The 26,810-nt window shown below is 38.2% G+C and overlaps 1 protein-coding gene across 1 annotated transcript in view; it reads left to right on the forward strand.

Moving 5' to 3' along the window:
- PDE6C (phosphodiesterase 6C) overlaps positions 1-26,810 on the forward strand; it is an 83,105-nt gene that overhangs the window by 52,754 nt on the left and 3,541 nt on the right. Inside the window, 3 exon segments of the mRNA XM_049790844.1 lie at positions 9,738-9,838; positions 22,031-22,138; positions 22,236-22,299. Coding sequence (XP_049646801.1) covers positions 9,738-9,838; positions 22,031-22,138; positions 22,236-22,299 — 273 coding nt within the window.

Consider the following 26,810-nt stretch of genomic DNA (forward strand, 5'->3'; position numbering starts at 1 on the left):
TCTTTGCTTTCCTCTTCTCTCCTCAAATGGGATTCTGGGAGCCTAGATTTCATTCCTAGTAATATTCAGTCATCTGGGCTGGCAGTTCAGTGTTGAGGCCTGAGGATGCAATGCTGCTCTGGACCTATGATGCTAGAAACCACCATCCCACCCTGCTGGTGCCCAGGGACTTCTAGTGCTCTGTTGTGTATGTAAATATTTTAGGGGATTATTATGTTACTGACACTAACCTGATCCGTGGTTGTGCCCTACCCTAGGGTGTGACCTGGCATTCTGCCCCCACCCTAGGGTAGTACCTGATTCTGCTTCCACCATTGGGTGGTATCTGATCCCACCATTGGGTGGTACCCGATTCTGGGGGATAAAAACAAGGGTCTGTGGAAGGCGAGAGGCTTTTTGCTGGAACTGAGGCTGAGTCTTTGGACTTCAGTCTTGTCCACCGAATAAAGCTAATATTTCCACAAGCCTGACTGTCTGCGAGCTGTTTACCTGCCGTTTCACCTCAGAACCGTCGGCTAGACAGGGTGGCAGACGCGTGCTTCGAGCTGAAGGGGAAAGACCTCATCCTCCATCCCTCCATCAGTCAACCTCTTCAGGGGCTGACTTGCAACAGTGCTCCACCCAATAATATCTGAGAGGCCATATGGTACAGGGTATTAAACCTGGGTCAGGCACATGATCCCTATACCATCTCCCTTGCTTCTGTCATATTTCTTTCTTTCTTTTCGATTTTTGGGTCACACCCTGCGGTACTCACAGTTTACTCCTGGCTCTATGCTCAGAAATCTCTCCTGGCAGGCTCAGGGGATCATATGGGATGCCAGGGATTGAACCCAGATCCATATAAGATTGTCCACATGCAAGGTAAATAAATGCCCTACTGCTGAGCTATCGCTTCGGCCCCAACCTGTCAGGTTTCTTAATCAACTTTACATAAGTAAGTTTATTAAACTGAAATTCTTTACTAAGGTCAACTTGGGAAAAGCATTATAGAAACTAACTTGGCCAAGGAAAAGGTGTGTATTTGCCTAAATCGCTTCCTGAAGCTGGGGTCATCTTATCCCCTGGCTTCTTGACCTGAATCTGTCTAAGATCATTAAGATGTATAAGAAAGAGAAGCAGATTCTGGACTACCTTCTCAACTATCCTGTGTCCTGTTCCTTGATCCTCCCCACCGTCGTTCCCTGAGGGCACTTCTTCAGAGGTGAGCTGTCCCACCACAAAGGGTGGAGCCAGAGGCGTGCAGACACTCTGCTTCACTTTTAGCCAACGAACCCCAGCATAACACGCAGAAAAAAACAAACAAACTACAAGCATGACAATAGGAAACAGTGAAGGCAATACCAGGCATAAATAATGAAGATGGCAGCTCTGATGACTAAAAAACTGCCAACCATCTAGGTATCTTCTCAGATAAGGAGTTTAGAGAAAAATATGAAGAATATTCATAGAAATCAAAGAAAGCAAAAATTGAGTTGAACAGAACACAAATAAGAATCAAGAGGATATGAAGATAGAAATCAGAAAACTTCAAAGTGAAATAACAGGTCTGAAAAACTCAGTAGACAAAATGAAAACCTCAGTGGAAAGCCTCTCCAACAGGGTAACAGTAGCTGAGGAAAGAATCAGTGAGCTGGAAGATAGATGCATAACACTCCTTACAAAAGAAGAGATTGGAAAAGAGCCTTAAAGCAAATGATAAGATAATGGAAAAATTACTCAAAGAATGTGACAGAGACCCAGGAAGAAAATCCCCAGAAAGAATCAACAGAAACTCCCAGAACTGCATGCAACCAAATCCTGTATGCCCGACGAGTACCTGCTAAAAGAGACCAGAAGAAAAGCACCCCAAGACACATGCTAATCACAATGACAAATCCCACAGATAGGGATAGAATACTAAGAGCAGCAAGATCAAAAAGAAAAATTAATTCAAAGGAACATGCTTAAGATTTACAGCAGACCTGTCACAAGAAACCTTCAAGGGCAAAAGGCAGTGGTGAGATATAGTGACAAAATTCAACAAAATAAACCCTTTGCCTATAATACTGCACCCAGCCAGACTCACTTTTAGATTTGAAGGAAGTGTACATAGCTTCATGGATAAACAACAGCTCAGAAACTCTACAAGCTCAAAACCAGCCTTAAAAAATGAAACTCTTTGCTGTGTACACTTTTATAAACCTTATACCTGAGAGCCCATCACTACAATCATGATAAAGTGTTGTATTACTGATCCCACCCTAGTCAATAATTGTGTCCCAACCTAGGGTGTGACCTGGTGATAGTTACTGATCCTATCCTAATCAGTAATAAAGAATGTTTTTATAAATCCTCTGTGGTCCATGTATCTCTCACTTGCAGTCCTTAACAGCCACCAAAATGCTCTTTGTCACTATAGATTAGATTGAATTTTTATATAAATGCAATTATATTACAAGTTTTTTGTATTGACTTTCATGCAGAGTAATACATTTGAAATTTATAATAAATTTGTAATTATAGTAAGGTTCTATTTATTTAAATAACTAAACTCATAAGACTTTACTTAACATTAAAAAAAGCACATATTTTAAAAATAATTCATTTGAGATAATTGTGTCTGTAAAAATATGTTAATGTATTCATTTTTAAAGACCGCTTTAAAATAATAGCAAAAGGCTTTGAAAAATAATTGAAACACTATGGCTGACACATTTATACATTTGATAATCTTCTACTATGTTTGCTACCTTTACATTCTTTTTTATGAAATGTAAAACAATTAGAATACTTCAAATTTTCTTCCCATATCTTCACTTCTGTTTGGCTTAGTTTCATATTTGTCTTTGGTTTGGGTTTGGGCAAAACCTGGTTGTTGTGCAAGGGCTATTCCTGGCTCATTTCCTGAAGGTCACTCATAGCTATGCTCAGAAAACTTTGTGATGAAATGATCCAGCATGTGACACATGCAAGACATGTATTGTAGCTCTTTGATCTATCTCTCTGACCCCTACATTACTTATTTCTTAAATATAATTATTAGTATTTATAAAATTCAAAATTTTCTCCACAAGTTCCACAATTCTTTGTTTTTTTTTATTTTACATTGAAATGGACTACATAACCATTGGTCATCTGTATTTATACCATCCTTCACTGTTCTTGTGTCTTTTATTTTGACCCCATTTAATTGAATAGATTTTTATTCTCTAGTACATTTTTTCTAAAAGAAAGTATAAACTATTTGTTCTACTTTTGTAAGATCAGCTCAGATTGATGTAATGGCCTTATCTGATACTTTCTTTTTCTTAGAATTCTCTTTTATTTTGAATTTCCAGAAATTAATATGGTTCATGATGAGAAAATTCCATGAAGTTCTATATTAACTCTGTGTTAGGGCCAAAGCTATTACTGTCTTTCTTCCTTTTTTGTTACCTGGAGCTTCTCCTTGACCTAAGACAGGTAGGAGTCCAATGACTTTTTCATCACCTGTACTGCTATACTTAGGTGTCAAAACTAGAACTCAGAGGACTCAGAGGAACATCTTTACTTCTACAGGAGCCATATCCAGAGATCTTTGTTTAAAACATTAAGGCTCTGTCATTGCTTATTTAAAATATTTGCACATGTGTATATTCATTTTATCTTTGGTTCCTCTCCCCTGAAATTCCATGGAACTTCCAAAAATTTGGAATAAAGACAGATCCTCAGATCAGTGGAATAGACTTGAGTACTCAGAGAATATTCCCCAGACATACAAACAACTAATCTTTGATAAAGAGGCAAGACATCCAAAATGGAGCAAGGAAAGCCTCTTCAACAAGTGGTGTTGACACAACTGATTAGCCAATTGCAAAAAAGTGAACTCAGACCCCCATCTAACACCATGCACAAAGAACAACTCCAAATGTATTAAAGACCTTGATATCAGGCCTGAAACCATAAGCTGTATAGTACAACACACAGGTAAAACACTATATGACATTGAGACTAAAGGCATCTTTAAGGAGGAAACAGCACTCTCCAAACTAGTGGAAACAGAGATAAACAGATGGGACTATATTAAGCTGAGAAGCTTCTGTACCTCAAAGGATATAGTGCCTAAGATACGAAAGCCACCTACAGAATGGGAGAAACTATTCACTCAATACCATCAGATAAGGGACTAATATCAAGATATACAAGGTACTGACAGAACTTAATAAGAAAAAAACATGAACCCATCAATAAATGGGGAGAAGAAATGAACAGACACTTTGTCAAAGAAGAAATACAAATGGCCAAAAGACACATGAAAATATGCTCCACATCACTAATCATCAGGGAGATGCAAATTAAAACTACAATGAGGTATCATTGGCACACATCACAAAGAACAAGAACAATCAGTGCTGGCGGGGATGCGGAGAGAAAGGAACTCTTATTCACTGCTGGTGGGAATGCCATCTAGTCCAGCCTTTATGGAAAACAATATGGAGATTCCTCCAAAAGCTGGAAATTGAGCTCCCATATAATCCAGATATTCCATTCTTAGGGATATACCCTAGAAACTCAAAAATACAATTCAAAAATCCCTTCTTCACACCTATATTCATTGCCACACTATTTACAATAGCCAGACTCTGGAAACAACCAAGATGCCCTTCAACAGATAAATAGCTAAAGAAACTGTGGTACATATACACAATGGAATATTATGCAGCCATTAGGAGAGATGAAATCATGAAATTTTCCTATATGTGGATGTACATGAAATCTATTATGCTGAGTGAAATAAGTCAGAGGGAGACAGATAGACACAGTATAGTCTCACTCATCTATGGGTTTTAAAAAAAATTAAGGACATTACTGTAATAAAGCCCAGAGACAATAGAATTAAGGGCTGGAAGGGCTGGAAGGACCGGCTCACAATTTGAAGCTCACCACAGAGTGGTGAACTCTGTTAGGGAAATAACTACACTAACAGCTAATATGACAATGCTAAAGAATGAGAGAAGTAGAATGCCTGTCGAGAATACAGGCGGGGGTGGTGGTGGAGGGAATTGGTGGTGGGAATGTTGCACTGGTAGTGGGGGGTCTTCTGTTTATAACTAAAACCCAAATCCAAACATGCTTAATCATGGTGTAATCATGGTGCTTAAGTAAATATTTACAAAAAGAAATAAAGATATATTTATATTTAAATAATATTTACAAAAAAGAAATAAAATAAAATAAAAAAGAAATATAGAGCTTGATGAGATGTTTCTTACAGATTTGTTCGTGTTTTTTGGTGAGTGAGAAGTCAGATAATGTGATGAGTGAAAAGCAGCCCTTTTCTGTTATCTATAAAGGGAACAATACTAAAAAGTTGAATGTACACTATGTTTTTATTAATTATATCAATTTTGCAAGTATGTTATTATCCAACATTGAGTTCCTTGGTAAATTTAAAGAACTTTTAACAATATGTTAGCTTTAAGGGTTTTGTTTGTTTGTTTGTTTTGTTTTGTTTTACTTTTTGGGTTATTCCTGGCTATGTGCTCAGAAATCGCTCCTGTCTCAGTGAACCATATGGGACGCCAGGGATCAAACCTGGATTGGCCGCGTGCAAGGCAAATGCCCTACTGCTGTGCTATCAGTCAGGACCAGCTTTAAGAATTTTTTTTAACAAAAATTTAAAAAAATATTTAAAATTGGGGGCCGGAGAGATAGCAGGAGATAAGGCGTTTGCCTTTCATGCAGAAGAACGGTGGTTCGAATCCCAGCATTCCATATGGTCCCATGTGCCTGCCAGGGGTGATTTCTGAGCATAGAGCCAGGAGTCACCCCTGAATGTTGTCAGGTATGACCCAAAAACCAAATATATATATATATATATATATATATATATATATATATATATATATATATATTTAAAATTAAAAATGGTTAAAATATTTTCACAAAAACCCTAACAAAAATGAAATAGCTTCAGCAATTATTTAACATTTTGACATTTGTTTTTTAGTTTTGGGATTAAAAAAGCATGACCTAAATAGAGTCTAGCAGTGACACACATATTTACTTTTACATCTCTTTTTAGATAGCTTTTCATTCATACATCAGCTTAGCAAATAGTCACAGGTATCCAGGCTTACAAATACAAAGAAGCATGCATTATAATAATGGGTACATCATCCATGTTGATTTATTTGCTGGAGGTAGATTATGTACCTGCATATATCTGGGTCTTGGCAGATACAGGAAGGCGTCTCCTAAAGGAGTATTTTTATGAGCAGTCTGTGCTTCTTTTTCAAAAAAATAATTTAATTTCATAATTTTTTCAACTGGATCTTTTATATATAAGATATATCTTTATATAAAACATATATAATAAAAATATATTTTATATAAGATATATATATTTTATATAAAATATAAGATTTAAATTACATTTTTGCTATAAACTACAATTTGTCTCAAAGTTGAAAGCTGTTTTCCTTCTCTTCTTCCACTTTTTTCTTTCTTTTTCACACTGTGGTTATTATTTAGAGATTTATTTTTATTTTTATTTGCCAGGTCCATTTTTTTTCTTCCATTTTTCTTTCTTTTTTTCTCTCTTTTTTTTCTTTTCTTTTTTTTTTTTTTTTTTTTTTTGGTAGTTGTCACCAATTTTTTTTCTCCTCCTTTTCTTATCCTTTTTATCTCCAATGACAGTGGAATGGATGCTCAGTCTACAACAAGCAGTAAAGTGGAGACCAGTTGCACTAGCATTCTGGGGGGTATCGGAGGGAGATATGGGATGCATACTGGGAACAGGGGCAGAGGGATGATGGCACTGGTGGTGGGAATGCCCCTCATTCATTGTCACTATTACCATAAATGATGCAGTGAAAGATTTGTAATGCACTTTGGTCACAATAAAAATTAAAAAAAAAAGTTGAAAGCTGCAGTTAGGGGTGCAAATGTAGCCAATGAAGACTACATAACTGTAAGGCTCTAGGTTCGATACTCTACCAAAAATTTTAAGACTTTTTCATAGATGCTGCCCTACTTCTTTGCCCCCAAGAATAAAAGTCAAGAATGATGTAAATTTTATAGGCTCTTAAAAGTAAGTGTCAAAACATACAATGCACATCCTTTTTGGAAACAGTGTATGTCAGTGAATAAAGATAGGAATTCACTGATATGAGTAAATCAGAATGCTATGCCAAAATCAGGGGCAGGTTAAGTATGATTCAAATTACAATGTCCCAATGATTTTTTCTTCTCAGGCTGTCTAGACCAGACTGAATATAATCTTTATCCAAGTAGTTGTGGATTGATATGCTTAATGGGCTATATTTGACCTAGACAAAGCTTTATCTTTATTTGTTGTAATTTGGAGTGATCCCAATAGTCATTACTTTATCCTATTGCTTTGAAGAGACTAACCATAGTTACTACTAGGAACTAATTTGATTTGAAGCCACATGTAGTAGTATTTGGGGATACTCCTGACTTAGGATCATTTCAGTTTTAGGGGAGACCATCAAGTGTTGGGGATCAACCTGGGTCTCCTGAATGTAAAACATAGATAGTTATTTCCTTGACCAGACCTAGGAACTATTTTAACAACAGCAGAAAAAACACAGTCCCCTTTTTATTAATTAGTTCTGTGTAAAATACTATTTTTCTTGACCTGAAAATTGTTCGAAAGGGATTTTAAATGAAGGTTCATATACAATACAGCATTTCTCAACCAGAGAACACACACACACACAAACACACACACACATATGTATATATATATCCCTCTTAGCACCCCCCCCAAGATATTACAAGGGGACCATAGGTAAAAAGTATGTAAATAGTGGGTCAAGGCATGGGATAGAGTGCCAAACAGGTAGGATGGACATGAAGAAAACAAGAAAATATAGCTGGATTGCTGTTGAGAAATACTGGTATAATATTTTGAGATAGTACCTAAAACTTAAGTTCTTAGTCTTTTCTTTCTAATCAGTCAAGCTTTTGAAATGACATTGAGCTACATTTGATTGAGAATTTACAATTCTGTTTTAATCTGGAGCTAATCTTATGACTATATCAAAACATAAGTGATACAACAAAGCATGTAGCAATTTACAATTTTGAAATGCATTCCAAGTTATCTTACTTGACTCAACATTCCACAATGCGGTAAGGCACATGCATTGAGTGCTCTCTCCACTTGAGAAAAGAAATTCTCACAGATATCAAGTGACTACCTTGCCATGCTGTAATTTATTGTCAATAGATTAAGACAATTCAAAAAGCACTTAGATGGTGTCTGGTAAGCAGGAAGCTTTAGATAACTATTTGCTATTATGTTATATATATATATATATATATATATATATAAACTATAAGTTTGTACTTAGTCCAGTATTTTTTTCTACATTGTGTACCTTTCTTTACAAAAATTGATAGATTATTTTCTCTTTCTTTCCAGTGGAGTTTTTCTGTATTTCATAACTAAAACCTTCACTTGGCAAAACTGTATGATTGTCCTTGGGCTTGATGCCTAAATTGTCTATATGGAATATCAGATCTTTCAAATCATTACAACCTGTATACTCAGTTTTTCTAGAATATATAAAAAAAAACCTGATTATTATGCCAAGATATAAAAAAAAAAGTCTAGTCAACACTTAGCTATGGAGCTGGAGAGATAGTACAAAGATTAAGGGTATTTCCTTGCATGTGGTTAATCCTACTTCAATCTCTGGCACCTCACAGAGACCCCTGAACATCACTAGGAGTAATCTCTGAGCACAGAGTCAGGAATTGGCCCTGAGCATGATCAGATTATGGCCTCCAAAATAACAACAAACCACAGTTGTAAGAAAACATTTTAAGAATAACTTGGGAGGATTTTATTTTTTTCCTTACAAATACAAAAAATGTTGGTGTAATTTGTAGCTTAAGAAAATTTTCCAAAAGAAAAGAAAATTTTCCAAGGGCCAGAGTGATAGCACAGCGGGTGGGGCATTTGCCTGTACATAGCTGACCCAGGTTAGATCCTCAGGGTTTCCATATGGTTCCCAGAGCCTGATAGAAATGATTTCTAAGCATAGAGCCAGGAGCAACCCATGAGCACTGCTGGGTGTAGCCCAAAAAAACAAAAAAAAAAAAAAAAAAAAAAAAGGAAAGAAGATAGAAAAAAGAAAAATAAATTTCTAGTGGATTTTATGATAAATCTGTAATTACTTGTGGATTATTCAATAGGTCTCCTAGTTGGACAGTTTTCATTTTGTTGTTGTTGTTGTTGTTTTGGGGCCACACCTGGTGGCAGTCAGGGGCTACTCTTGGCTTAGAAATTACTCCTAGCAAGTTCGAGGAACCTGGGAATATGGAATGCCAGGGATTGAATCGGGGACTGTCCTTGGTCATCTGCATATTAGGCAAACGCATTACCACTATGCTACCGCTTCGGCCATAGTTTTCATATTTTTATTTAAATTCCTCAATACAAAAGATACTTTAACCTATTTTAACATTTTAATGGTTCCGGAATAAAAAAAACAATTTTACTTACTTCAAAGCATATACATTATTTATATAAACATTTAAAATTACGTCCATTATCAAGGTTTAAATAATCATACTCAATGTACATTAATTAATGTAACCTATAAGAGGGAAATCAAAAGCAAAGAAGTGATAAAAACTTATTTTTCTTCTCTTTATAATACTATTTTGTTAAGTCTAGTTTGGCTTGTTGAATCAAAAACATTAATAGTAATTACACATTATTATAAACTTTCATCTTACAGAGTTTGAACATCTTCCAGAATCTAAATAAGCGTCAGTTTGAAACAGTTATTCATTTGTTTGAAATCGCAATAATAGCAACCGACCTGGCTTTATATTTCAAGTAAGTATATGCATTTATTTCCTTTTATTTAATGTGGCTAAGCACCTAACAATGTTATCTGCAGAAGCTTACACTGAATTGGAAAGTTTTAATTGCAATATATTTGGTGCATTCCCAGAGGAGTGAAGTCACAAAGCCTTATTAGGTAGTTTTAGTGAATTCAGTCTTTCCCAAATCGGGAGATATCCACCTGGCTGCTAGTTTGTGTGTGTGTGTGTGTGTGTGTGTGTGTGTGTGTGTGTGTGTTATTACCTCTATAAAAATAATAACATCAAATGAAATTGGGAGGATGCTTTTTGTATGTTTACTTAAAGGAGGCTCTGAATAATGTTTTTTTTAAATATAATTTTTATTTTGAACATAGTGGCTTATATATTGTTGACAATAATATTTTAGGTTCATATTTACATAAAATCAGGGGGATTCCCATCACCGATTTGTCCTCCCTATACCTCCGTTTTCGTCCTACCTCCCAAATCCTCCTCCCTCACTCCCGGGGCTGCTAGAAAATGTGGTCCCTTCTGTCCCTAGTTTACTACTTAGTAGTCTTGCACCTGTTTGGTCTTGGTGCCTCCCTTATTTCCCCCTCTAACTGGGAGGCAGGACTATATAGTTCAAGTTATGTGGTTTTGTTTGAAGAAGAGAAAAGTAATAAACTGGGATAAAAGTCTAATACGCCGAAAATGGGCGGGATCCTTCTAGAGGCTCTCATCATCGGTTTGAGAGATGAAAGAGAAAAATAAGGTGTAACACCCCAACAGTACAAAAAGAAGTGTCAAATATCCAGTGAGCACTTCAACAATAACAACAATAAGCACCACAAAAAATAGCCATGGTCTTGAGATAAAAAAAACATGGCAGGGCATATAAAGAAAGAAAAGAAAAGAAGGAAAAAACATAAATGTAAATCGGGACAACAACTTCAATAATCACGCCAAAACAAGGAAATCGACAAGAAGTAGATAGGTAAATAAAAATTAAAAAATAATTTTAAAAAATGAGTATTTAAAAAAATTATATAAAAAATGTTTTGTGCTATTTGCTTTTTTCCCCTCCTGCAATGGCACAGTAAATATTGGGGTCATTAAAAAAGGAATTCACTTGGCCTAAGAGATATGGGGTTTCTCCACCCTTGGAGTATATTTTCATGGGATTAACTATAGACTCCGTTCAGGTTAATTTACTCTCCCCTTGGTGCTTTCGTGGTGTTTGGAAGGCTTCTGCTCCTTCCTGGGTGATAAAATCAGACCTCTGTATCTAGAGATCTCAGTATCTGCACAGGTCCAGGAGTGGGATTTATGATGAAGTCTTTCTTTGTCGTTCTAGAAGTTCTGTTCCCTCAGTGTCATTTTAATCCATCTTCTGTGGTTGGTAGTCTTGATCTTTGCACTGATCCTAGGATAGAATCTAGGATAGCATCTTTCATTGTGTTTCCAGAAGCCCCATTCCGTTGCAATTGTCTCAGCCAGACCTTTGGAACTGGGGGTCATGGTTGTTGTGCAGGTCGTAATTCAAACCCTAGACTGGGGCTCTTTTATTGGTCCCAAGATATATACAGTCCAGTATGGTTCTAGTAGCCAGTCATCTGTAAATCGCTATCTTGGCTTTTGGACCGACCAAAGGGTGACAAGTCTGATTTTGTCTTATCGTTAGCTGGTGAGGTAGGATAACCTGCTCTTATGTCAAGTTGTTCCCATTTTCCTCGTTGTCAGGATATCATATTAGAGCTGGCACTTGTTGGTGGCCCAGCAGTATTAAGGATGTCCTGGTTGGGATTTGTTTCCCGTAGCTGTTGTGAAGAAGTTTGTCATTTCTATGTCTGGGATCCAGGGTTCAAGGCTGGACGGATGGTGTCTAATCAATCACCTGGGGTCAAAGTTGGGTCCGCATGACATATTTTTCAAGGTGGGAGATATCCCTGTATTGTAAACAAGTATGAGTTCTTATCCCTAATAGATAAGAGCTCGTTTTTATATGTAGGATTTCCCTTTTTATTAGTGTGCCTTTGCAGGGAGGAATGGTGCTACATTATATTGTCGGTGCATTTGGGGGTGGACAGAGAAGAAAACAGAAACAGATCACACACCCAAAAAAGATAAAAATAGGAATAAAAATATATGTGCTCACCTATGTATATGTAGAACAAACATTTTAAAAAAATGAATTAACAAAGTAATTAAAGGAACAAAGTGATGCAAGAGACTACTTTACTTTTGGGGATAAGCAGGTAAGGAGGTGGTGTAATACAGGTCTTATACTTATGTTGAAAGTTTAGGTTTCCCCATTGTCTTTTGGGATTTTCTTGTGGTGTGTGGGTTTCCAGGCACCTTTCCATCACAGCCCCTGACCTTCTTGAGATTGGTAAAGATTTGCGGCAGGGAGATCTTGGAAGAGCTCTTGCATTGGGGATACTTTTAGAGCTAAGTCCGGTTTCAAGTAACAGTCCACGTTAGGGGGAGTTGGTAAGGAGGGCCACACAGCCTGAGTCCACAGGGGAGATGGTTGCCTTTTTTTGCAGGGGACGAGGTATGGGTTTGACTGGGTGTCCCTTTGCTTGGGTGCTGGGTACTGGTTCGTTGGGGTAGGAGGTCAGTCTTGATGCCTAATGGATTAAGAACTGAGGGTGAAGAGTATTAATATTGTGGGAGGTCTGGATGGGATTGAAGGGTGAAGGGATAGTTGGATTTCCAAAGGGCAAAAAGGGGAAAGTATATGGAAAGAGTAGGAAAGAAGAAAAGAGAAAATACATTAGAAAGAAAGGAAGAAGAGGAAAGAAAAAAGGAAAAGAGAAGAAAGGTAAAGAAAAGAAAAATAAAAAAAGAAAGTAGTGAGAAGAGAGGAGAAAATAGCAAGGGAATGCTAGTTTGCTTGAATGTGTTCGATGAGTAGGGCCTGTAGTATAAGTTTGTACATCACAGTTGCTGCTTCGGTGGTCTGACTGGTTAAGTGCTTCAAATCCTAAAAGAAGGTATAACCTAGAGATAAAATGTATGTTAAAGAGTTTTCTTGGGACATTCTTGTAGTGCAAGCTGGGTATGGTATCTCGTGTGACTGAGCCCCAAGATGCCATCTTAGTTTGTCCACCCTTTGTATCCAAGAACGCCTGTGGATAGAAAAGCTGAGAGGTTATTTTAAATATAGTAAGAGTAAGGCATTAAAACATAGTGTTATGGGATGTTTCCATTGGAGTCAGTAATTTCCCATGGTGTTCTTTACCTGTGATCTTGTATAAGATCCCTAAGGGATTATTATGGGCCTTTGTCATAGAAGGCTGATTACATACCTGTTCTCTCAATGCTGCTGTTTCTGCTGTTGCTGGTTTCTTTGTGGTATAATGTGATGTCAAGAGTTTGTGTTGCTCCTTTCTCTTGTATTTTGGACCCTACTCCAGAGTATATGTTGACTATTACAGTGTTTGGAGTTTCTACCATGTTAAACCCTGTTATTTGATTGTTGAGTATTAGTTGTCTATAAGGTGTATATTCTAGGTGCTTCAGAATAGTGCTATCATTCTGTGTTTATCTTTCGTCTTCTGACTTACTTCGTTTAACATAATATGTTCTAGGTCTATCCACATTGCTGCAAAGTCTGTGAATGTATCATTTCTGACTGCCATGTAGTATTCCATTGTGTATAGATACCACATCTTAATGATCCATTCATCTGTTGTTGGGTACTGAGGTTGGTTCCAGGACTTGGCTATTATACTGAGTGCTGCGATAAATAGTGGGGTATACACATACTTTGGAATGAATGTCCTTCCAACTTGGGGGTAGATACCTGAAGAGCAATTGCTGGGTCAAATGGCAGCTCAATTTTGAGTTCTTTGAGCACTCTCCAGACTGTTCTCCATAGGTGTAGGACTAGGGGGCATTCCCACCAGCAGTGGATGAGAGTGCCTTTCATACCACGTCCCCGCCAACACAGATTGTTTCCATTATTTTTGATGTGAGCCATCCTCGCTGGTGTAAAGTGGTACCTCATTGTTGTCTTGATTTGGATCACCCTGATGATGAGTGAAGGTGAGCATGTTTTCATGTGTTTGTTGGCCATCCTTTTGTCTTCCTCAGAGAAGTGTCTATTCATTTTATCTCTCCATTCTTTATGGCTTTATTTGGTTTCGGGGGGCTCAGCTTTCTGAGTGCTTTGTATGTTCTAAATACCAGCCCTTTATCTGATATGTCGAGTGAAAAGATTTTTTTCCCATTCTGTTAACTGTCTTTTTGTGTTGAGTAAGGTTTCTTTCACCATGCAGAAGCTTTTTAGTTTGATGTAGTCCCATTTGATTATGTTGATGCTAAAGTTCTTGCCATTGGTGCTCCATCCTCGAAGACCTTTTTGATATATAGGTCTTCGATTGTTCTGCCTATTTTATTCTCAATAAACTTTATAGTTTCGGGTCTGATTTCAAGGTCTTTGATCCATTTTGAGTTGACTTTTGTATAAGGAGTAAGGTATGGGTCAATTTGCACTTTCGTACATGTGTTTCCAGTTGTATCAACACCATTTGTTAAATAGACTTTCTTTGTTCCATTTCAAGTTCTTGCCTCTTTTATCAAATATTAGTTGGCTATATATCTGGGGGTTTATGTCTGGGAATTCTGTTCTGACCCACTGGTCTGAGGTCCTGTCTCTGTTCCAGTACCATGCTGTTTTGATCACTATGGTTTTATAATATAGTTTCAAGTTAGGTAAGGAGATGCCACCCAGCTTCTTGTTTTTCAGTATGTGTTTGGCTATCCTGGGTCTTTTGTGGTTCCATATGAATTTTGTGATTGATTGTTCTAATTCTTTAAAGAATGATGCCTGAATTTGGATTGGGATTCCATTGAATCTATACAGTAGTTTGGGTAGGAAAGTCATTTTGATTATGTTAATTCTACCTATCCATGGGATGTTCTTTCATTTTCTTAAAGATCCTCTTCAATTTCTTTCTGGAGTGTTTTAAAGTTTCCCTGGTATAGGTCTTTCACTTCCCCTTGTAAGGTTGATTCCTAGGTACCTGATATTTTTTGAACTATTTTAAATAAAATTGTATTTTTGATCTCTCTCTCCTCGACTTCGTTGTTCGTATATAGAAACGCTACTGTCTTTTGTGTATTGACTTTGTATCCAGCCAATTTACTGTATTGGTTAATTGTTTCTAGGAGTTTTACTGTGGACTCTTTAGAGTTTTCAATGTATATCATCATATCATCTGCAAATAGAGATAGTTTGAGTTCCTCTTTCCCAATTTGAATTCCTTTGATTCCCTTCTCTTGTCGGATTGCTATTGCTAGGACTTCTAAGGTTATATTGAATAAGAGTGGAGAGAATGGACAGCCTTGCCTAGTTCGTGACCTTAGTGGGAATGCTTCTAGTTTCTCGCCATTAAGTATAATGTTGGCTGTAGGCTTTTCATAGATAGCTGTAACTATCTTCAGGAAGGTTCCTTCTAACCCTATTTTGCTGAGTGTCTTTAACATGAAAGGGTGTTGGATTTTGTCAAGCGCCTTCTCTGCATCGATTGATATGATCATGTGGTTTTTGTCTTTCTTGTTGTTGATGTGATGTATAATGTTGATTGATATCTGTATGTTGAACCAACCTTGCATTCCTGGTATAAAACCCACTTGGTCATGATGTATGATCTTTTTGATGAAGTGCTGGATTCGGTTTGCTAAGATTTTGTTGAGTATCTTTGCATCTATGTTTATTAGTGAGATTGGTCTATAGTTTTCTTTCTTGGTGGTGTCTTTGCCAGCTTTGGGGATGAGTGTGAAATTAGCCTCATAAAAGGAGTTGGGGAGGATTCCTGTTTTTTTGATGGTTTGGAAGAGCCTATGGAAAAGTGGTAGTAAGTCTTCTTGGAATGTTTGATAGAATTCACCTGTAAATCCATCTGGGCCAGGACTTTTGTTCTTAGGGAGTTTCTTAATTACATCTTCAATTTCCTCTGAGGTGATTGGTCTGTTTAGACTTTCTAGTTCTTCCTTATCCAATCTCGGAAGATGGTATTTTTCCAAGAATCTGTCGATTTCTACTGGGTTTTCTAGCCTAGCTGAGTATAGTTGTTCATAATATGATCTCATGATATGTTGTATTTCTTGGGGTTCTGTTGTAATCCATCCCCTTTCATTTGTGATCTTACTGATTTGGGTGTTTTCCCTCTATTTTTTGGTGAGTTTTGCAGTGGATTTGTCTATCTTGTTTATTTTTTTGAAAAAAACCAACTCCTGGGTCCCATTGAATTTTTTGTATTGTTTTCTTAGTTTCTATGTTGTTTATTTCTGCTCTGGTTTTTATTATTTCTTGCCTTCTTGTTGTGGTTGGATTTCTGTGCTGCTGTTGTCCCAATTCCTTGAGATGATCCTTTAAACTGTTGATTTTGTCATTTTCCTGTTTCTTGATATAGACCTGTATTGCTATGAGTTTCCCCCTAATTACTGCTTTTGCTGTGTCCCACAAATTTTGACAAGTTGTCTCTGCATTATCATTTGACTCAAGGAATCTTTTTATTTCTTCCTTGAGTTGCTCTTTGATCCAGCTGTTGTTGAGCAGCATGTTGTTTAATCTCCAGGTATTCGTTTTTCTCCATTGCTTCTTCTTAAAGTCAATTTTGACCTCTGTTGCATAGTGATCTGATAGGGTGGTTCTAATGATTTGTGGTCTTATATAGGTTGGCTTTGTATCCTAAGACATAGTCTATTCTGGAGAAGGTTCCATGTGGGCTTGAGAAGAATGTATATTCTGCTTTCTGTGATGGAGGGCCCTATATAAGTTTATTAGCCCTAGTTCTTCTAATTTTTCATTCAAAGCTCTTATTTCTTTGCTATTTTTCTGTTTGGTGGATCTGTCCAGTGGCGATAGTGGAGTGTTGAGGTCCCCTACTTTTATCACGTTTCCCTTCATGTGTTTCTCCAGGTTTGCAAGCAGTTGCCTCACATATTTTGCTGGCTCTACATTATGTGCATAGATATTGACCAGGGTTAGTACTTCTTGATCTAATGTTCCCCTGATCAGTAAGTAGTGACCCTCTTTGTCTTTGATCACTTTTTTGAGGTTGAATGCAATTTGGTCTGATATAAGAATGGCTGTCCCTGCTCTTTTTTGTTTTCCATTGGCCTGAATAATTACTTTCCATCCTTTTATTCTAAGCCTGTGTTTATCCTGTAGTTGTAGGTGTGTTTCTTGCAGACAGCAGAAGTCTGGTTTATATTTTTCCTAATCAAGTTCTCAACTATGTGTCTTTTTATTGGAGAGTTTAGTCCTTTAACATTAAAGGAGATTATTGACAGAGATGACTGTTGTGCAGTTGTGTTGTGTAGTGTGGTTACAATCGGGGGTTTGGATTGTGTAATTCGTCTCTGAGTAGGTCGCTTAGGATCGGCTTTGTCTGCACAAATAGTTCAAGTTCGTTCATATTTGAGAATGTTTTTAGTCTGTCTTCCCATATGAATGATAGTTTTGCTGGGTATTGGACCCTAGGTTGGAAATTTCTTTCATTCAGTTGTTTAAATATGTCATTCCACTGTCTTCTTGCTTGAATTCTTTCAAATGGGAGATATGGTTTGATTCTTATGTCCCTTCCTTTGTACTTGAGGGTTTTTTTCTCCCTTATTGCTTTAAGGAGTTCATCTTTCTCTTTGTTTTTTGCCATTTGGATTACTATATGTCTTCGTTTTGGTATTTATTAGGGTCTACTTTATTAGGGACTCTCTTCACTTCCTGGATTTGAACTGAAGTTTCTTTCCAGAGGGTAGGAAAGTTCTCTGCTATTACATCTGTGACTACTTGTTCTTCCCCTTTCCCTATTTTCTTCCTTTCTGGCATACCCACAATTCTTAGGTTGTTTCTTTTGTCCTTGTTCATTAGATACTGGACTTTTCCTTCCTGTGCTTTGCCTTTTATTTCTTTGTTGGTTTCTTGGTCATTTTTTGTTTGCAGTTTTCCTTCGAGTTCTTCAATGTGCTTCTCCAACTCAGTGTTTCTGCTTGTAAGGCTTGTTACTTTGTCTTTTAATTCCTTCAATTCTTTTTGTATGGAATCTCTCATGTTCTTTAACATTTCTTCTTTAATTTGGCTGATTTGTTCATCCATAGATTTCTTATACTCGATAGCTAGCATTTCTTTCATTTCTTTTATCAATTCTTGCATTTCCTTCTTCATGGATGCTTTTAGGTCTCCTTCCTATGGATCTGTGCGTTTTGGTGTACTTGGAAACTTGCTAGGGTTTATCTCTGTATTTCCAGATATTAGGATTCTCCTTGATTTACCCATATTTCTTTGCATTTATTGGTGTGGTTTGGAGTGCTGTGCCTTCTAAATTCAGCCTGCTTTGGTCCCCCTCCCTGAGCATGGTTCTAGAGGGGGTTGTTGGGTGGGCTCACTGAGGTTTGGCTCCTCCTGTGCTCTTTATGTGGCCTGATTCGTTGCTTTTCCTTTTTGTTGTCAGCTAGTGCAGGTCCTCTCCTGGGCACAATGGTGGAGGGCGCTGTTGAGCCTAGCTCCTTCGCCCCCTCCCCCTCCCCTATCTGGAAGTCAGCCCTCCTTCAGTGGGTCTGGTCAATTTCCTTCTCCTTATTCCTGCCAGCCGTTGCAATTCTGCTCCTGGCCACAATGGTTGAGAGCGCTATTGAGCCTAGCTTTCTATCCTCCCTCCCCTCTCTGGAAGTCAATGTAGCTCCGCCTCTCCGAGCCTCAGCAGAAGAAATTCCCATAGTCAAACCCACCCAGTAACTGCCCTCAGCTCTTGGGGAGTCTCAGGTCCACTCCCGGGCTCAGGGGGGTAGGCTGCTCTAGGTTAGCCAATGGTCCAGGTGGCAGGCCCAAGCTCACCCAGTCTATTGGTCTTAGCCAGTCCCAGGGGCACAGAGTGGGTCAGGTGCAGGGTTCTTCTCACCCGGTCTGCACTCAGCTCAGGCTCAGGGACACAGGGTGTGGCGGCGAGGAGCCTGTCTCAGGCTCCCACGTGGAGAGTGTGGAGGTGTCGGGGAAAGCACTCACCTGTGTGCCCTCCGCTTGGGCTTGGGGTCCCTGAATAATGTTTTTTATCTGAAAAGGGGAACAGTAGGCCAAATAAATTTGGAGATCTCTGGTCTATGATCTGGTATTTTAGTATTGCAGGAGCAGAAATATGATTCTGTCAAAGTATGGAAACTAAAAAATATTAAAGATACTGATACATGACCCAAACTCATAAAATCATGAGACCCAGCCTCTTTTAATTTTTTTAATTTTTAAATTTTATTTTCAAAAAAATATTACATAGTTGACAAAGTTGATCATAATACATTTGTTTCCAGATAAGTGAAAGCAAAGTTATTGGGATAAAAATAAAATAAAAGGGAAGATAAAATAAAGAGAAGAAAGAAAGAAGGAAAAAAGAGGGGAAGAAAGGAAGGAAGGAAGGAAGGAAGGAAGGAAGGAAGGAAGGAAGGAAGGAAGGAAGGAAGGAAGGGAAGGAGGAATGAAGGAAGACGAAAGGAAGGAAGAAAGAAGAAAGAGAGAAAGAAAGAAAAAGAAAGAAGAATAGAAAGAAAGAAAGAAAGAAAGAAGATAAAATAGAAGGAAAGTAAGAGGGAGAGAGAGAAAGAAAGAAAGAAAGAAGGAAGGAAGGAAGGAAGGAAAGATGGAAGGAAGGAAGGAAGGAAGGAAGAAGAAAGAAAGAAGAAAGAAAGAAAGAAAGAAAGAAAGAAAGAAAGAAAGAAAGAAAGAAGAAAGAAAGAAAGAAAAGAAAGAAAGAAAGAAAGAAAGAAAGAAAGAAAGAAAGAAAGAAAGAAAGAAAAGAAAGGAAAGACAAAAACAAGCTCAGTTGTCAAAATTATTGTATCACTAATGAAGTCAATACAATGTCAGAAGGTTTAGCAAGCTCTTGTTTTATGTCCAGACTATTAACTTGGGGGTATTCCTTTAGGGATAACAGCAGCAAACAAATGAAGTTGTCCCGAAATTTAAAGCTACTAAACTATGAATTTCAAGGGCATATACTCAGCTGCAGGGCATCCTGGAAGAAGGCCGGGTTTGAACATGGTGATTGTGTTTGTGAGTATGGTTACAGCTACCATGCATCCCAGAAGAAGGAGGATATGGGGGAAGGTGCCTGCACTTGGTCCAGAAAAAACCCTGGGGAAATCAGCCCAACAACTGTTGTAACTAATCAGCATCCCTGCAGGGAATCGTAGTTGGTCATTGATGAGGGAGACTATAGGAAAAACGGTGATTCTGGGTGATGGAGGCAGCAAGTGTGGTGTTGGCAGGGTGAGGGCTTGGCGTACCCTCTCCTCCTGAGATGGCCATCTTGGTACTGCGTGGGCTGGTGCAGCCATAACCTTTCGAGAAAAGAGTGGATTTACGGAGCTGACCCAGTTCAAATACTATTTTTACTTTTTTAATTAAGAAAATTAATCTTGTTTCTTGCTCATACAGCTTGGGGTAATACTCTGTGCTCTGCGCTCAGGAGTAGATCCCAGAAGTGCTCAGGGGACCATGAAGTAGCTTAAATTTTGCAAAGCCTAGCTTCCTGCATGCAAAGCATCCTCAGTTCCATATTCTCTCTCCCTCTCTCCCTCTCCCTCTCCCTCTCCCTCTCCCTCTCCCTCTCCCTCTCCCTCTCTCTCCCTCTCCCTCCCTCTCTCTCTCTCTCTCTCTCTCTCTCTCTCTCTCCCTCCCTCCCTCTTTCTCTCCCTCCCTCTTTCTCTCCCTCCCTCTCTCACTTTCTTTCCCTCCTTTCTCCTTTCTCTCTCCCTTGGTGGTAATAGATTAGAATTGCTGACGAGTAATGGAATCAAAGTGCATAATAACTTGAATAGACAATGTCAAATTATGCTTCTCTGATTCTCATTAATTAAAAGTAACTGTTGTAAATGCCAAATATGAAGTGGTGCCTCTAATAATATAATCTCCAATAATTCAAAACCCATATTCTATAAATGCTAAAATTCTGCTACATTTAGTTTAAATCTTTCTATAAAAGGAAATAAAATCATGCAATTGCAGCATTTTCCACTTTGCTATGAAAATACCTTTCTTTCTACCTCACAAATATCACCATCTGGGCCAGAGAACTAGGACAGAGATTAAGGAACTTGCTTTGCATATGGCAAAATCCTTGTTTGTCCCAATACTGCATGTGTTCTCCCAGAAAGGACCTCTGAGACAGAACCAAGAGCCACGGAGCACCAACAGATGTGGCCTCCAAACCCAAAATAAAACTCACTATCCTGATGTCAACATGGATTTATCCATAAAGTGTGGGTGAATACACTTTCCATATAGTGGAAAGTGTGCAGCCGCTTGCTTTTGCAAAGTAGAATTTTGGGGTTTTCCCAAACTGCTCTGGCTTAGGGGATTTCTAATAAGTAAGAAGAGTCCCTTGCTATGGTTGGTTTTTGTGGAGGAGGGAATCTACTCAGGGCCTTTTGTTCCTACTGAAGTTTCTCCCCTCCTGAAGAAGTTCTGCCTTCTCCATTCAGGTTGGCATTATTGAGTTTTAGTAGGTCTTGTTGGTACCTGTGAATCATCTCTAAATTAGGTGCAGTCTTCATGCTTTCGGGGCTAGCTGTTTATAGAATAAATAAATTCTTTTCGGATTTTTGGGGCCAGAGGGATAGTACATTAGTTAAGGTATTTGTTAAAGCAATTAAGTTAAAGCAGTGAAGGCTTGCATGCACCCAACCCCAGGGGCAATCTCTGGCATCCCATAAAGTTCCCTTAGCATTGAGCTCGGAGTAACCACTGAGCACCACTGGGTATGACCCAAAAACCAAAAATAAATTCTTTTATATTTTATCTTGGTTTTAGTTCCCAAAACTCATTGCCCTCAAGCCAACTAGCTATTCAATTACTGTATTTTTGTTTACCAGTGAAATTGAACATCTTTTTAACTTTTAGTTGTTGTTGTTGTTATAATGCATTAGAGTAATCATAAAGGGCTGTGATATTTATTTTATCTCTGGTCTCTTTTATCACTGGAATATATTCAGATTCACCAGCTCTTTTCCCTCAATGGCTGGTGTATTTTACCTTATACAATAGCCTTTGAGTTAAGACATCATACCTCTTCCTTGTCCCCTTATCCCTGGCTCCTTAGCCTTCACTCTGTAGGTGTCCACTGCAAGACAGGGAGAGGATATCTGAAAAACATGTGTTAAAGATACCCTTTGCTCTCTACTAGTATGTGCTAAAATTGTTGCACAGTTGTATTTTTTCTAGAAAGAGAACCATGTTTCAAAAAATTGTAGATGCCTGTGAGAAAATGGAAACTGAACAAGAAGCCATCAAATATGTAACTATTGATCCAACCAAAAAAGAGATTATCATGTGAGTGATTAAAATTTTAATTTTAATCCCATTTTTGGGATGAAAGTTTCAAGTTTTGAATGATTTTTCAATTTTAATACGTTTTTTTCTTTCAAAGGGCAATGATGATGACTGCTTGTGACTTGTCAGCTATCACCAAGCCCTGGGAAGTTCAAAGTCAGGTAAGTCCATAACGTTTCTATTCTTTGTTACCTTCTAAAGTACTGTTTATGTCCCATGAAAAAAGCTTAGAATTTCATTAAACTTGCAATTATTATTACAGATTTTGTAAGTTTTGTCTTTTATTACACTAATCTTGTCCTTTTACACGATTGATTTGTCTCTTAACTGCAAGTAAAAAGAAATCTGAAGAGTTCAGACAAAAATAAATTGTTGGGGCTAGAGAACAGTGTTTGCTAGTAGCGTGTTTGCCTTGCATGCAGCCAATCCAAGACAGATGGTGGTTCAAATCCCAGCATTCCATATGGTCCCCTGAGCCAGCTAGGAGTAATTTGAGCACAGAGCCAGAAGTAACCCCTGAGTACCACCAGTGTGACCCAAAAACCAAAACCAAAAAAAAAAAAAATGTTCTCTGGCTAGAAAGATAGCACAGTGGGTAGTCTTTGCCTTGCACTTTACCAACATGAATTTGATCCCTGGCTTCCCATATGGTTCCCCCAAGCCTACAAGGAGTAATTTTTGAGTGCAGCACCAGGAGTAACCAACCCCTGAGTGCCACCAGGTGTGACCATAACCCTCCCCCACAAAAGTTTCCTATTGGGTTTTTTTTTCTTCTTGTTTTTGGGCCACACCTGGTGACACTCAGGGGTTACTCCTGGCTATGCTCTCAGAAATCACTTCTGGCTTGGGGATTCATATGGGATGCCAGGGTATCAAACTGCAGTCCATCTTATGCCTTACCACTTGTGCCACAGCTCCAGCCCCCTATTGGGTTTTTTAATGGAAGGGGTCAAATAGCATTCAAGAGATCACAAATGTCAGTAAGACAAGAGGTCATTTACTCAGACACAAGAACAAAGCAAAGAGAAGGAAATCTTGGGAAGAAAATAAGTTTTGGGATTCCTCACTATTGATAGGTTGTGAAAATTTTGTGAAAATTAGAAAATGTCTGAAGGGTTATTACCATTTTTTTTTCACATCCAGTGGCACTCAGGGGTTACTCCTAGCTCTAGGCTCAGAAATTACTCCTGGTAGGCTGGGGGAGGGTTCATATAGGATGATGGGGGTTGAACCCAGGTTAGCTGCATGCCAGGCAAATGCCTTAACCACTGTGCTATTGCTCCAAACCCAGGAATGTCTGAGTTTTTAATAGGGATACATTGTCACACGACAAGGATTATTTAGAGGCGCTTTGCTCCATCATGGTTAAGTTTACTCCTGTTTCTTTTGCAATCAACTGTCAATTAAAGGCACTATTGGAAATTTATATGAGAGCATTCCAGTCTATAGGAGTGAGAGATGGAAGCCACGGTTTATAATTACTGACTAGATGAATCAACTTTCTCTTCTCCTCTTCTAATAACTTGTAGGCAAAACCCTAAGAAGAGTTTTACCTTAAGGGAAGAGAAATTGGGACAATTTGGTTTTAATTGTGAATGTGGGCTATATTTTGTAAAGATAGAATAATTGTTATAAGTCCAATATCAAACACGTGAGCTCCTTCTGCCCTAACATGTCTGTTCTTCCTTCATATTTTTAAAGTCCTAATTACCACTCCTGAGACCCCTGGTCCCAAAGGATTCTATTACTCTATTTCAAAGGCATTCTTCTCTATATAGCACCTAATTCACTTTCATCAGAACTACTGGGAGTTACTCTTCTATGAGTCCATCTCATTCTAATTATTCCCTAGCTTTACTCTGAGCTACTTCTGGGAATGTAGATGGTTTCTGCTCAGTCACTGAACTACTTAAAAACTTCCTAAAACCCCAGTGCCAAAAAATTTCAACTTGTTTTATTTTTTATGAATAAATTTTATTTTAGACACTTGTTTACCGAGTTGCTCATAATAGTTTGTTTTTATATTCAACATCCCAGCACCAGTTCTACCACAAATGTAACATTCCCTCCATACTTGTCATCAGTTTCCCAACTTCCCTGAAGCCTACCCTTTAAAAGGTACAGGTAATTTGCTTTAATATTGCTCGGTACAACTAAACAGTAATGGAATTATAGGAAAAAAATGTCATTAGAAGAATATTTGTGAAAATTGTCTTAGCTTGTAATGGGGTTATTATGTCATTTTCAGAAGGTCTTCTAAGCTATTTATTGCTTACTAGTAGACCATTCTATTATTTGTTTTCTTTGCTGAGTTTATGTGGCTTCTATGATTATTTCATATTTAATTTAGTGTTATACAGACTGGGAAGTCAGTATCAAAATTATGAGGGTGTCACATGGCCACATTAGTGGCCATCTCTGAGAATCTAAGAGTTGGGCTGATGATCACATATGGCAATGGCGGTGGTTAATGGAGGTCTTCAGAAGGACCCCAGTGCAATCAACTGTGAGGCCAGATGTCCATGAGTTTTTGTTGCTAGTTTTCTTCTCTTCAAGAGTTAGTTGAGTCAGATGAGTGTTTGGTGTTGGCCACTTGTGCAGTCATGGTGAAGGCCCTGGATAATGGGTGTAGCTACGAGGACTTCTGAAAATGAGAGGTGGGGGAGGGGGTTGGGGAAAGGCAGTCCACCCTGGCTCCAAACTGTCCTCAAAAGATGTCAACTACAAAACCAGCACACCTGGAGTATATTGGTGCTTAGGAGTTTGCAGAGATTAGTGGAAAAGCAGTGAAGACGGGCCATTGGTATGGCATAGTTGTAGGGTGGTCTGTGTGTGAAGCCCCACGAGCTTCAGCAGGGCAGGGACTTGCCCTTCCTCACCTCCCAAGGGCTTCAGTGTAATCAATTACTAAGCCAACATGTCCATGAGTTTTTCCTACTAGTTGTTTCTCTTTTTCAAGAGTCAGATGAGTCCATGGTGTTGGTCACTTGCACAGTCATGGCAGGAGGCCCTAAGTTATGGGCATGGCTGCCAGGACTTCTGGAAGTAAGAGGCATCAGGAAGGTGACCCAGCCTGATTCCAAATTGAGCTTGGGGATGTCAGTCACAATTATGGCATACCTTGAGATGGTTGGTGGCCTAGAGTCTCTTAGCTTGTTTTCCCCTTTCCCACCTATTTAAAAAAGAAATGACGCCCAAATTCGTGACGCATTCATATTTTTCAGAAGCCAAGCCAGCTTTGTTGTGATTTAATTTTTTAAAAACTCTTGTACAAAAAAAAAAAAAAGAAATGTTTCTTATGTCCTACAAAATGTTTATTTCACTTATAAAAGGAGGTGAAATTTTACTTTAATCTATTTTGGCTTCCACTTTATTGGACTCCTGGTAGCTCAACAAACTTGAGGAATTTAAGTGCCCTAGAACTTAAGGGAATTTAAGACCAACTATCTAAAGACACTTTAAAAATTCCCTGCAACACTTACATGAATTTTTACTACCTGTTCCTAATTAACACTCCCTATTTTATTTCCCATCACTCTCCTATATAACTTTAAATTCCTATTCACATAAACTCTGGAGATTGATTTATTTTTTTCTCTGCACATAGTATTACTTTCCTTTTTACCTTGCCAACAGCTATTACTTCTCGATATACATAGATACAACTATCCACATTATGGAGTACATCTTTACTTTCTTTTTTTTGATCTGAAGCACTTCATACTATTATTCTTAGAAGCTGTTGTCAGACTATTCTTATTTTGTTTTGGTGTCACACTGGTGATGCTTAGGGCTTAATTCTGACTGTGTTCAGGGATCCCTCCGGGTGGGCCTGGGAACCTTATTCTTATAAGGTTTTAGTACACTGTTCACATAACTGTCTTCCCCAGACCATGAGTATCAAAGTAAAAGGTCATATTACTCCTTTGTCAAGCCCAACTCATTCTAATGTAAGACAGCTAGCAGATATTCAATGAACTTAGTATTGTTTTTGAAAACTATGTAATTCTATATTAATCCTCAAATATCCTCAACAGTGAAATCTGTAGTCACATAGTGATGAGTTTATATATTTGTGTGTGTGTATGTGTACTATACAGATATATGTTAGATGCCAACAGATAAACAAGTTAAGAGAATGTTTGGAAAGCATTAAAGCTGGGAGCACAATATATAATAATACCAAACATCCTCTTTTTATTTCTTTGTTTATTATCTTCATTTAAGAACCGTTGTTGGTTACAAAATTGTTCATAATTGAATTTCAGGCATAGAATGTACACCACTCTTCACCAGTTTACATTTCCCACCATCAATGTCCCCAGTTTTCCTTCCACCCCTCAGAGGCAGGCAATTTACTTCTCTCTGTATCTCTGTCTGTCTATGTCTATCTCAGTCTCTCTCTTTGTTTTTGTCATTGTATTTTGCACTCTATTGTTCATGAAGTGGCACCATACAGAACACTTTAACCCCTTTCAGTAATAAGCATTGGGGGGGGGGTTGGGGCCACACCCAGTGATGCTCAGGGGTTAGTCCTGGGTATGCACTCAGAAATTGCTCCTGGCTTGGGAGACCATATGAAATGCCGGGGGATTGAACCCCGGTTCGTCCTAGGTTAGCATGTACAAGGCAAATTTCCTACTGCTTATGCCACCACTCTGGCTCCCCAGTT

The sequence above is a fragment of the Suncus etruscus genome, chromosome 17 (genome assembly GCF_024139225.1).
Source record: "Suncus etruscus isolate mSunEtr1 chromosome 17, mSunEtr1.pri.cur, whole genome shotgun sequence".
Classification (NCBI taxonomy): domain Eukaryota; kingdom Metazoa; phylum Chordata; class Mammalia; order Eulipotyphla; family Soricidae; genus Suncus; species Suncus etruscus.